The following is a 13,983-nucleotide window of genomic DNA, read 5'->3' as shown; positions in this document are numbered from 1 at the left end:
AATGTGATTACATTTCTCCAAAAATAATTTTCAATAGGCACATAAATTTTTTTTTCATCAGCATTGGTCATTAGGAAAAGAGAAATTAAAACAATGGCATACCATTTCACACCATCACATCGCTAAAATAAAAAGACACTAAAAGTTGGTGTTAGTGACGATGTGGAAAACTTGAAGCCTTATTATCGCTAACACCCAGGAATGGCTGAGATTAGTACCAGGAATTTTGCTCCATGAATGGAAGGCCAGCCACATGTTCTAGGTGAAAAGGAAGCTCAGATAGAGAAGAGGAGACCAAATGAAGGGTGTTGTGAGGACCCTCCCAGGGTGGGAGAAGCATGCTAAAAGTAGTCTATAGACCAAACATGATTGCCACTCAATGCCTCTCTTGCAAAACACAGTACCCAAAAGAAGAGAGAGAGAACAAGGGGGAATACCCTGCCACAGAGGCAGGATGGGAGGGGGGGGGGGGGTATGGGGGGGATGCTGGGACCCGTGGTGATGGATGACGGGCACTGGTGGAGGGATGGGCACTTGATCATTGTATAAATGAAACCCAAGCACAAAATTTGTAAGCCTATAACTGTACCTCATGGTGTTTCACTAATAAAAAAGAAAAAAAATTACCAACTAGAAAAATATTTAATGTGGAAATATTTTAATGAAAGGTACTGGCAATAAAAAACTTTCCTAAGGCTCACAAAGAGATTTTTAGATTTTTTGCAGTTGCAAGAGATGCAGACTGAAGCCAGGAAACATTAGCTCAAAGTTGCAATTTCTCCAGATGAATGCAGACAATTCTTTTGGGAGTCCCAGGAGGTGGGAGATGGGAGACATAGATGCAGGGCTCCGGGGAGAGACACCAACTGTCAGGGCTCACGGCAGCAGGCGCCAGCTTCCCTACATGGGGGGTATTGGGAAACGCTGGGCAAGACCGTGGCCAGTGTGGGCTCCTGTCCCCTCATTCTGTGACCCAGAAAACCTGGGAGAGACGACAGACACTGCGGTGAGACAGTCAAGTTCTTTCCCATTCATTTATGAGCAAGACCAAGACTCTGCTACTGAGATGCTCTCAGCCCCCTCCCTCCCCGAGTCCCAGGTGGGAAAAAGAACTCCTATCCAGGGGTCCCACACTGCATTTCACTGCAGACATGTTCCAAAGCAAGATACCCGCTGCAAGATATCTGCTGGCTAATTACAGGAGCACAACTCAGTCCAAAAGTAGAAAGGCTCTTTCACTTCAATACTGACCACATTTAGAAGCAAACACGCACATGTAGGCAGTGGTTTTTGTTATTCTGGGTGGGAGGGCGGGGGGAGAGGCGGGTCTTCTGTGCCGAGTTCTTGGGGTTTCCTTCCGAGACACTCACGTACTGGGTCACTGCCAGGATCTAATGCTGCAGTGTGGCCAGGCCAGCAGTGACAGGGATGGAAGCAGGCTCTGGGCATCCCAAACATCTGCCCCTCTCACTTCCTTACCATCCCCCCCAGTCTCTGCAGTCTCTGCTTACCTAAATCACACTAAGATAACATGTTAGGAACACCTTAGGGAAAAATGGCACCAACTGTTCTAAGATTTTATTAAGGCCCACAAAAAAGTCCCCGCAACAGAAAAAAAAGAAAACAATGATGAATGGCTTTTTTTGTTGAGAGAGAAAGAGAAAGAGAGAGAGGTTGGATTATAGGTTAAGTAACATCTCTCCTTTTCTCTTGCTCTACATCACTTCCAAAGGAAAGCAGTGGGAAACACAAGCCTCTACCTCCCCGAAGGAGGTCGGCCTGGCAATTTCAGGACTGAAAATTCTCAGCCAGCTGTTGCATGAACATTCTTTTGGTCAGAGGCACGGAGACAGAACACACAAGAGGAATGTACAGAGCACGAAGGGCCAAGGCTCGTTCTGGCTCGAGGTGAAGAGCAAGTGCCAGAGATCTCCTTTTATTCCATTTTTTATCAGTTACATCCTAATGACTTAATCACAGTGAAAGACTCACTAACGAGTGTACAAACAGTTATAGGATGAGCACTGGTCAAAGGAACATCAGGGTATACACTGTCTTGTCAAAGCTATGCCGTCAAAGCTATGTTGTCATGATTGAAAACGTCAGAGAAGACATGGAGCTGGACACGTAGGCTCTACAGATTACATTCCCCACATTCCTGTGGTTGGTTACACATAGGGCAAAGAGAAGGCTCATACTGATACTTAAAGGTCAATCCAGATTAAGGATGTGTAAGAGGGGGAAACTGCTGCCTTGTACTGCCAAGATAGTGTATGACTAGGCGGGTGTATGAGAGCATGCTGTACTTCTCCAGGTCATCGGACTCACAAGCTTTTAGCTTGCCCACCTAGTGAGAAGTGGGGCCTCGGTTCTGCTTCCTGCTTGCAGGGCAGCATCCAGAGGCTCGTCCTAATGTCCTGGCTTAGCACTATCACTGTCCTTCCATTTTTCATCGATTTGCTCAAGTCGGCCCAGTAATGTCTCCACTGCGACACCTGTTACTGTGTTTGGCATATCGAATACATCACAAGTAGCTTGCCAGGCTTTGCTGTGTGGGCGAGATACTCTCAGAAGCTTGCTGGGCTCTCCGAGAGAGACGGAGGAATCGAACCTGGGTCGGCTGGGTTAGCCGCGTGCAAGGCAAATGCCCTCCCTGCTGTGTTATTGCTCCAGCCTGGCTTAGCACCAACAGCCAGTAAATACACTAAGGTTAAACGGGAGCCCAGAGACAAGGACACCGGCCCACAACACAAAGGCTACCCATGTTGGCAGACTCCAGGACTGACCTTCTTCCCTCCTGTCACAAACTGCTTGCAGCTGGATCTCACGAACTGTGGGTGCACAGCAACAATCTGCAAGAGAAAAGGGGGCGACACTGGTTCAGGAGTCCGTGAAAGCGCAGAATGAAAGCCACTTAGGCCTCACAGATGGAAGGAGCCAAACACCACCGGAAAGCTCAGTAATGCTGCAGCAGGCGGAGAGGGAGGCCTGGGAAATTTAAGAACAAATTGTTTGGTCCTGATGTCGTCCAACAGCACGAGTAAACAGATGCCTCTGAGACACAAATCCTGAACACTCTGGACATGGAGAAACTGAGGCATCCCAGGGAAAGGTGAACCCCCCTCGGAAACGGAAACCAAGGAAGAACCTAAGAATGAGAATCTGTTAGGACCATAAGAGTACCAGCCGTTCCCGGCAATAACACCCAGATCAACTTTCCTGAGACAACTGGGAGAAATTCCCCCTTTCTCCCAAATGCCATCCTCAGCTTTTCCCCTCTGGAGAAGTTAGTGCTCTCTCTAGAACGTGTATCTTTCTCTTAGTCTCCCCTTGAATTTATATAAGTGAATTTCTTTCAATTAAACTATTTTGTTCACTATTTCATTTCCTCCTGACATTCTTTACTGTGAGGGAGGTGATGTTCCTAGAATGAATGTCTGGTGGGGGGTTGGGGGGGTTGGGGGGGAAGGACTGACATTCCCGCCCAGAGCGATTTCTCCTCTTGTCCAAGCCCACGGGAACTCGGGTGGGGAACCGTCCGGGCTGTGCAGACCAAGCGGGCTTCAGGTGCAGCTTGACGGCTGCATGGTAGGGGGACGGAGCACTGGGTGCTGCGTGGGTGCTCGGGCTGGCACCAGGCATTTCTCTGGGAGGCCGAGCAGGATGTCCACTGAGCCGGAAGCACCTCCTGGGCTCCCCGCTGCACACAAGTCCAGCAACACCTGCTTCATCTCCCTACATACTCCCCTGCTTCTTCCCTCCAGCACTCCCCCACTTTCTGTGTCCTTTGTGATAGAGCTTTCGTTTTAATTTATCATCATTTTTAAATGCTTAAGTGATACAATTTATAAAACAGTGACTGGCAGGGCTTTAGGGTAGGAAACTCCAACAGCAAGCCATCCAACTCCATCCAGCCCAGCCCTCCAGCTGCTCATTGGTTCCCAGGCTCTGTTGCCGGCAGGCGCTTGCTATTCTGTTTTCTATCTCACCTCCTCAGCCCCTCCAGGGCTTCTGGAAGGCTGTTTCCTTTTGCTGAACTCTGCCTAGGCAGCGCCTTTCCTGGGACAGAAAGCCTATGATGGTCTACCAATCTTTTCATCCCGGAACTCAAGAAAATTCACTAATACATTTTGTTTTTCTGAAACCTGGCATACAGAGTATTTCGAGGCATTTACAATACCAACATAGTGGGCTAGAGCAACAGTCCAGTGGGGAGGGTGCTTGCCTGGCACGTGGTCGACCCAGGTTCAATCCCAACCACCCCATGTCCCTAAACATCACCAGGAATGACTCCTGAGTGCAGCCAGGAGTAACCCAAGTATCTTTGGGTGTGACTCAAAAAAAAATCAACACAATTGTACTGCCATAATCCTTCATCTAAGAAAGTTCCTTCAGCACCATCATCACTGACCCCTCATTTCTGACCACTGGTGTAGGGTTGGCTGTCCTTCACCTCCACACTCCTAATCCACCCCAGTAACCAATGTTGTCATGTCCACACTGTGCTGTTATGTATTCTTGGCATCTTTCATGAGGCCCTTTAGCTCTCTGACATGCAACCCTAAGAAGCAACTGTATTCTAGACACCCCCATCTGCTGCCTCCCATGCGCCCAACCAACCCCACCCCAACCCCAACCCCCCCGCACTCTCTCCTGCAGCCACATGACAGCCTTACCTGCTGCTCTCCCACCACCCCCAGCAGAGCTCACCTCCTCCATGACCCTCTCCAGGGTGGGACAGACTTCCAAGGCACCACTGCTCCCCTGCGGTGGACCCCATTTCTGAGCCCACTGATTATTCTCTTTCTTTTATTTCCAGTCTCCTCTGCTCTGACTTTTGACCATCAACCAAAACATGCCCTGTAGAAATCTTCTTCCCCTTTATCAACCAAAGGCCTTTCTTCCTCATCACCAGATTTTTGGAAAGACAAGGCGAGACTAGTAGTTTCTACTCCGCATGTCTGATTTCCAGAGGTGAGCGTCCATCCACAGAAAGCTGTCCTCACTAAAGTCACCATTGCGCTGTAATAATGAATACGATTCTTTCAGTCCACCCTGTGCAGTTTTCCCGCCGGCCTTCTTGGTGAAGAGCCCTCTGCTGCCCTCTTGCAGCCTGGAACTGCCCATCTCTCTACCTGGTTTTCTTCCTCTCTCTGAGTTCCTGGAGTACTGCAGAATTGTGCCTAAGTCTTTTCCTCTCTTAGCTTTTCCCTGGAAAATCTCTTTAAAAATAGCTGGTTTGTATTCAATTAAGCTGTCCTCAGCTTTGCGGTCTTAGAGCCAATTTCCATTTTCTTGTGGAAACCTCATGCTTCAAAAACAGTTCCACTGGGTGCACTTCCTTATTCCCGAAAACCAGAGCAAGAGCCTGGACTGCACTGCCGCCCCACTGTGATCCCCACAACCAACTCATCCTTCAACAGTGTTAAGTTTAGCTCTGAAGGCTTTTCGAATCTATTTTCCCTACACTCCCCTGAAGACTATTGCTCTTTAAGAACAAGGTCCTGCCTGAGCACTGCATTATTTCTCTGAATGGTCTTCTTCCCTGCAGCGCTGACTTTCTAAAGTAGGTATCAGATCCTATCTTTCCTCAAAGGTTAGTCGGTGAATACTTGAATGAGTGAGTGGGAGAATGAATGACTCCTTTAACTCCTCGCACTACTACACTAGTGATGCCATCCATGCCTTGGCACCAGCAGGCATCCACTGCCTCTCCAGTCTGGACTGTACATGGTCCCCGTATTCATTTTCCTCAGGCTCGGCTCAGCTTATGCTCCTTCTTTGCTCTTAAACATTCAATGATTTCTCCTTATCTACTTGATGGACCCCAATTCCTTAGCCTGACCATAAAGCCAGACCAATCTGCCTCCACTGTCTTCCTGCCAACTCAGTATTTTATGCACCATCTAAACGAGACTATTTGCGACTTCCTGAACACAGTTTGAACTTGCGGTCCTTTCCATTTCATTATATGGTTCTTCCACAGGGAAACCCAGTGTCTTTCTCCACCCATACATTTATTACAGCCCAGTCGAACATCACTCCATCTGGGAAGCCATTACTAACAAGTTACAGAAGTGACTTCTCTCAACTTCAAGCTCCTTAATAATGCCTCTGAGCTTTTAATCACAAACTCTGTCTCTTTATGTGTGCTCCTCACCTCACCCACTACCACAAAATCCCGACAGGTCAAGAGCACCATCAGATATTTCTATCTTCTGGTTTCCCCCACACTCTCCCCACAAGTACCTTGTACTTTTAAAATGATGAAGCTTTCTGACAAAATTAATGCAAGACTAATGGTCTTCATAGCATTATAATCTTTACTGCTTTAACTGGAAAAAAAGAAACCTTTATGAAATTTAAAACTGAATACTTACTTTAATGGGACAGTCAAAAGTCTCATGAAACTCTTCTCCAGTATACAGTCCAAACACCTGCACCTAAAAATGTAAATAAATCCTTTCAGTTGACTGTGACAGCAACAAAGAAGGCTACTGAGTCAGTGAGAAGACAGAAAAAATTTTAAAAAGCAGAACACTTAATAACCTAAGGCCCTTATGTTCTCTAATTTATAGTAAATGAAAACAATTCTATCAGGCTGAGAGTAACTCCACTACACTTAAATCTACACACATTTCCTGGAGAGAGTTCCCTTACATATCACAGATTAAAATTATTAAGTGCATGTCAGTTTTTACAAATAAAATAGGTAAGAATAAGTTATTAGCATATTTGAATAAATGTACCACAGAAACAACTTACTTTAAAGAAACAGCTTTCCCTTTTTTAAAGGTAAAAACAGTTTCCTTTTTTAAGTCCCATATATATAAATCAGTCTTTCAGATCAATGTGGTAGGCGATTAGGTAAAATGCATTTCATTTATAATCGTATGCTAACTCTATTGAGGTTGTATTAACATAAGGTTTAAGTTTTTACTTATAAATACCTTTCGGCTGCTCCAGATTGTTTAATCTTTTACGAGTAGGACACTTAAACAATTATTTTAATAATATATATTGTAAAAGGTATTAATAATAAATATGAAGCTTGAAAATAGCATATGTAATAAATATAGCCAAACCAAGAAACACACTCAGCCAGTTTCTTCTATTCTCTTTCTAGTTAACAGTACATCACAAATAAAATGCTCCCCAAATCTGTGCAGGCTTATTGTGCTTGTGTTTTAATTTTATATAAATTGGATGATATACTATTTCATTGACTTCTCTCATTCAACATTTACTTTGTGAGATTTATCCCTACGGCAGCATATAAGCAATACCTGGCTCTTTATCACTGCCTATGATATTTCAACCTATGAATTCATCAGGGTTCACGCATACATATTCATCTTTATTCTTTTAGGCTGTTGCCAGAGTAGGGCTAGCATAAACAATATAGTATTTTAATGAATATTCTTTACAAACAATTTGGTGAATTTCTATGTTAAGAAAGGTAGAGAGCTAAGAACAGAATTATTGGGTGAGAATATGCACCTACTCACACTTAATAACTTAACTATTTCACAAAGCAGTTTTGGTCAATCTGCACTTTTAACAACATAGCAAAAACAATTTCAGAATCTGTGGAAAACAAAACTATTTAGGGCCACTTAGAACTATTTTCTGACACTTGGGCTGTTTTCACTCTTTGAAACTCTAACAGAGTAATATTACTTCTTAATTTTTGTAAGACCAATAGGCTAGACTGGAGATTACAGAAACGATCCTAAGATATAAGAAGTGGAGCAAGGAAAACCTCTCCAACAATAGGTCAGTAACATGCAAAAAATAAAATATAAAAAGAACTCCTTTCTAACACCATGCACAAAAGTCTAATAAAGACAAACTAAAGGCCTGAATCCATAAATTATACTGAGGAAAACAAGTCATGATATTGAATCTAGAGGTCTTCATTCAAATACCACTGACTTAGCATAGGGAAAGAAAGATCAACAAAAGGGAATACATCCAACTAAGAAGTTACTCCACAAAGAAAGGAACCATGACCAGAATAAAGACACCCCACAGGCTGGGAGTGAATATCTAACTACCACTCATCTAACAAAGGGTTTGTATCCAAGATATATAAAGCCCTGGTAGAACATCCCAAGGGGTGGGGGGAGAAACCCAACCCCAACAAAAAATGGGGGAGGAGGAGATGAACAAAAACTTATGATGGCCAAAAAGTATATGATTAAATGCTCTGCACCACTTATCATCAGGGAAATAAAAATCAAAACAACGAGATATTATCTCACACCAGGGAGACTGGTACATATCACAAACAACAAAAACAATCAGTATTGGCATAGGGACCCTTATTCACTGCTGCTGGGAATGTTGACTGATCCAAGTTTTGGGGAAAACACTATTAACACTTCTCAAAAAACTAGGAATTGAGCTTTCAAGTGACCGAACAATCCCACTTCTGTGCATCAACCTCAAGAACCCCAAAACTCTATTCTGAAAAAATAGGTACACTCCTGTGTTTATTGCAGCTCTACTCATGCTAGCCAAACCTAGAAACAACCAAGAACTGGTTGGTACATCTATATAGTGGAATACTACTTGGCTCTAAGGAAAAACAGCACTGTGCAATTTACTGCTATGTGGACGGAACTGGAGTGTAGCACACTGAGTGACAATAGTCAAAGGGAGAACAGGTATAAAATGATCGCCTCCATATGCGGGATATGAAGAAACAGAGTAAGGGAATCACAAATGCCCCAAAACAACAGAAACTGAGAAGTGGGTCTTTATTTAGAAGCTCCCCACAGGTGGGGAGTGGGAGTAAGGCTGCGGGAGTGGTGTGGTGGATACTGGGACAATGGTAGATGGAAGTGGACACTCTGGCAGAGAGTATGGTGCTAGAATGTTGCATATATGAAATGTTGCCATTACAGTATTATAAATCATGTACAACACTGTATGACTTAAACCCAATTATGAACAACTTTGTAACTTTGTATCTCATGGTGATTTAATTCAAAAAATAAAAGATGTCCATGACTGTTGAATCTAAGGTAAAGGTAAAGGTAATGGCCCTCCGTTGTTCATCGATTTGCTCGAGCGGGCCCAGTAACGTCTCCATTAGAGACTTTGTTGTTACTGTGTCTGGCATATCGAATACGTCACGGGGAGCTTGCCAGGCTCTGCTGTGCAGGTGAGATACTCTCGGTAGCTTGCCGGGCTCTCCGAGATGGGCGGAGGAATCGAACTCGGGTCGGCCATGTTGGCTGCATGCAAGGCAAACGCCCTACCGCTGTGCTATCATTCCAGCCCTAACTGTTGAATCTGGTATAGAAAAAAAGAATCATGGTGTCAAAGGAAAATAAATTTCTAAAAATTAAGATAATTAGCACAGTGGTAGGGCGTTCGCCTTACAAGCGGCCAACATGGCCGACCCGAGTTCGATTCCTCCGCCCCTCTCGGAGAGCCCGGCAAGCTACCGAGAGTATTCGATATGCCAGACACAGTAACAACAAAGTCTCCAATGGAGATGTTACTGGGCCCGCTCGAGCAAATCGACGATCAACGGGAGGGCCTTTACCTTTTTACCTTTTTAAGATAATTCTATTATAGGGCAAAGTACACAAAATACAAATAAGTTACACATAAACCTGTTGCAAATAAACATATATCAATAAATGAGATTAATTTTATGGTGAAATTTTATGGCTTGTGAATTTTATGGTGAAAATCACATTGTCAATTGCCAGAAAAGAACATTCTTTAAAAATTGTAAATTCATAATAAAAAAACATAAAAGAGAAAAAAATTATATAAAAAAATCCTAGCAAATGGGTTGATAGTCATCACTGTTTTCTTGGTAATGGGTTCTTTTTTAAAATTGTCACTTATTATTATTTTTAGGTAACAATATTATTCTTGAGAACAGCCAAGCAAAAATGCCCCTGTCAGTGTTTAGACAGGCAGTGTCTGCTGAAGTCTGTAAGATTACACCTCATGTCATTCTCTATGTTTACCTGAGGAACACTGAAAGCAAAAACTATAACTCTGCAAGACAAATTTCATCCATGTTATTTGTGTCAGTTGGGTGATTTGTAAAGCCACTGATATTTTGATTTGTTCAATTAATGTGGCATTTGAAAATAATAAACATAAGTTATACCATTAAAGGCAACAAAATCCACCCCCCCTTCAATTCTTTGCTCTCCATCTTCATTTTGCATTTTGTGTCAGTGAATTTCATTTTCATCTATTAAAAAGATGTTATTCAAGAGAAGATTATATTTAGAGATGGAAAGATCAAGAATTATATGTTTATGGAAAGTATCATGTTAAGCAAAATGAGTCAGAGAGAGAGGGATAGACAGATTGCATTCATCTGGGGAACATAAAGTAACAAAATAGGAGACTAACACCCAAGAATGGCCGAGATTAGTACCAGGAATTTTGCTCCATGGCTTGGAGGTCAGCCACACATGCTAGGGGAAAAGGCAGCTCAGATAGAGAAGGGAGCACCAAATAAAGGGTGTTGGGAGGATCCTCCCACGTTGGGAGAAGCATGCTGAAAGTAGACAATAGACCAAACATGATTGCCACTCAATGCCTCTTTTTCAAACCACAACACCCAAAAGGAGAGAGAGAACAGAGGGGAATGCCCTGCCACAGAGGCAGAGTGTAATGGGGGGTGGATTGGGGAGGGATACTGGGACCCGTGGTGGTGGGAAATGGGAACTGGTGGAGGGATGGGTATTTGATCATTGTATAATTAAAACCCAAACACAAAATTTGTAAGTCTACAACTGTACCTCATAGTGTCTCACTAATAAAAATTAAAAAATAAATAAAGAATTATATGTTTAAAGGTCCAAATGAGGAAAATTTGCTTTGAAAACAGTAGTCACTAGGGAAAATCTCGCAATCTCATTCAATCTGCCTTAAAATTACCTAATGGGGACCAGTGACCTGGTACTGTAAGCAAAGCACTTGCTTTGCATGCAACCAACCCAGGTTTGATCCAGACACCATATATGATGCTCTGTGCACAGTGATCCCTAAGGATAGGGCCAAGAGTAAGGCCTAAGCATCAGTGGGTATGGCCCCCAAACCAAAAGAATAGTAGGGATGGAGTCTTGGTCATTCCATCTAGGAAAATAGCCAATGGCTTTCCGCATGACAAGAAAGGTGGCTGGTTTCTGTATTTTTCGCCCATGTAGCATTAAGAGCTCCAAGAAACTTGCTAAGAGCACATCCCACTTCACAGGGAAGTTGCCTGAAATGAATTTCTTCAATAAAATGAAGGTGGAACTCATTAATAATGTTCACACATGGATTAAAAAGTTGATTCCAAAATACTTAAAATAAAAAAAAATACTTAAAATGATAACAAGCAGGACCAAGAAAAATCAAACAAAGAAATCTGTTTGCTAACTCATACAAAAAAGAGTTCTTCCATGAGTTATAAAGCATACAAACAGGGAACAAGAACACCCAAGGTCTGTACAAGGAATATTTCAGTATTTTTACATACAGAAGAATTCAAATGTCTGAGGGAGAGAAATAAGACTTTTTAAAAAATGTTCTATTACTGACCAGAACTGTCACTGTCACTGTCACTGTCCTCACATTGTTCATCGATTCACTCGAGTGGGCCCAGTAACGTCTCCATTGGAAACTTTGTTGTTACTGTGTTTGGCATATCGAATACATCAAGGGTAGCTTGCCAGGCTCTGCCGTGCGGGCGAGATACTCTCAGTAGCTTGCCGGGCTCTCAGAGAGGGGCGGAGGAATCGAACTCAGGTTGGCCATGTTGGCTGCATGCAAGGCAAATGCCCTACCACTGTGCCATCGCTCCAACCCCGAAAAGAAAGAAAAATCTGAATAATGAAGTAGATACTGTGATTCTCCCAATTTAGAGGAGAAAGAGATTGAGGCATAGAGGGATAAGATTAGAAGCACGGGGGTATGATTAACTTAAACTTGGTATCACATGGCTAAAAACTTGCAAGATACTTCCATGCCTAATCGCTACATAGTTTGACACTTTAAAACACACTTAAATTAATAATTATGGTGGCCAGAGAGTATAGAAAGTTGGGTGCTTGTCTGCCTTGCAGAGTTAACCTGAGTTCAATCCCTGGCATGGAAGATGGTTTCCTGAGCATCACCAGGAGTAATTCCTGAGCACAGAGCCAGAGGCAAGCTTTTAGCAGTCAGGTGTGGCTCTCAACTCCCCACAAATAAAGAAAAAGAAATTAATTATAGGTCAGGCTGATGACAACAGAGAAAGCAGTCTTTATTTCAATACCATGCTGTTTTAATCATTACTGCTTTATAGTACAGTTTGAAGTTGGGGAAGATGATGATACCCATCTTTTTCCCCCAAGGATTGCTTTAGCTATTCGTGGGGGTTTATTGTTCCATATGAATTTCAGGAGTGTTTGATCTATTTCTTTGAAAAAGGTCATGCGTATCTTTATAGGAACCACATTGTATCTGTATAATGCTTTGGGAAGTATTGCCATTTTGACAATATTAATCCCTCCCAGCCATGAGCAGGGGATGTGTCTCCATTTCCTCGTATCCTTTCTTATTTCCTGAAGTAGTGTTTTGTAATTTTCTTTCTATAAATTCTTTACCTCTTTATTATAAACTGATTCTGAAGTACTTGGTTTTCTGAGGCACAATTGTGTTTTTTTTTCTTTTAAATATCTCTTCTTTCTCTTTCATTAGTTGTATACAGAAAAGCCATAGACTTTTGGATATTGATATTGTAAGCTGGCACTTAACTATACAAATCTATTGTTTCTAGGAGCATTTTTGCAGAATCTTTAGGATTTTCTAAGTATAGTATCATGTCATCTGCAAATAGAGAAAGCCAATACCCATCTGACAAGGGGAACACATATATATGTATATACATATATATCAAATATCGAATACATCATGGGTAGCTTGCCAGGCTTTGTAGTGCAGGCAAGATATGCATATATGTGTGTGTGTGTGTGTGTATACATATATATTGAATATTGAATACGTCATGGGTAGCTTGCCAGGCTTTGCAGTGCGGGTGATATATATATATATATATATATATATATATATATATATGTGTGTGTGTGTGTGTATACACACATACACACATATATATCAAAGACATATAAGGCACTGGTAAAATTTTTCTTTTATTTATTTTCTTAATGTAGGAGTACTGCTATTTACTCGGCCATTGATTAAGCTGATTGAATTGGGCATAAACTCCACATAACTTTTTATTTATTTTTCCACATTACTTTAAAAATTTTTAATTGAATATTCATGAGACAGACCATTATAAAGCTATTCAGAATTGGGTTTCAGTCATACAATGATCCAGCACACATCCTCCACCAGTGTACATTCCCCATCACCAATGTCCCCTGTTTCCCTCCCACCATCCCCCAACTCCCCATCCTTTTCCTCCAGCCTCCCTCTATGGGAGGCACTTTCCTTCTTGCTCTCTCTCTCCTTACCCTTTTTTGTATTATGGTTTGCAGTACAGGTGCTAAGGGGTCATGGTGTTTGTTCAGGGCATTGGTATTTTTATCGGGAAGGTAAGGCTGGAGTAGCTTTTCAATTGGGTGGCTGCTTTGGGGTGTGGATATGCCTTCCAAGGCTTCCAGAAGTACAGGGAGGTGGGGGAAGGTAGCCCATCCCGACCCTGAGAAAGCCTGGAGATTTCAGTCACAAAATCCACATACCCGAATTTTCAGCACTATATCTTGGTGAGGTCAGTCCTGAGTTAGTGGAGTCAGGCCAGGGGTATGGTGGTGATTTGGGATGGTGGAAGCAAGTGGCTACAGGGGGATCTGCTTGGGCGGGCACCAGACTAACCTGCTCCTCTGATTTACCCCAGTTTGTTCAGTCATGAACGGGTCTGAGATTAACTGTGGCTTTTGACCTCTTTCGAGATTATTTAGGGGTCTCTGAAATAAGGACAATAAATGAGGTTATATAGCTGAGTTGGAGGTG

General features: G+C 42.7%; 1 protein-coding gene across 1 annotated transcript in view; it reads right to left on the bottom strand.

The window, feature by feature from the left end:
- Positions 1 to 13,983, bottom strand: part of VPS41 (VPS41 subunit of HOPS complex) — a 193,512-nt gene that overhangs the window by 93,378 nt on the left and 86,151 nt on the right. The window contains exons 6-7 of the mRNA XM_056113358.1: positions 6,381 to 6,443; positions 2,787 to 2,852 (exon numbers count right to left, since the gene is read on the bottom strand). Of these exons, the coding sequence (XP_055969333.1) occupies positions 2,787 to 2,852; positions 6,381 to 6,443 (129 nt within the window). The remainder of the gene's footprint in view (positions 1 to 2,786; positions 2,853 to 6,380; positions 6,444 to 13,983) is intronic.

The sequence above is a fragment of the Sorex fumeus genome, unplaced genomic scaffold, assembly GCF_029834395.1.
Source record: "Sorex fumeus unplaced genomic scaffold, SorFum_2.1 ptg000020l, whole genome shotgun sequence".
NCBI classification, from domain to species: Eukaryota; Metazoa; Chordata; class Mammalia; order Eulipotyphla; family Soricidae; genus Sorex; species Sorex fumeus.
The sequence above is the reverse complement of the archived record's forward strand: the minus strand, read 5'-3'. Positions and strand labels throughout refer to the sequence as shown.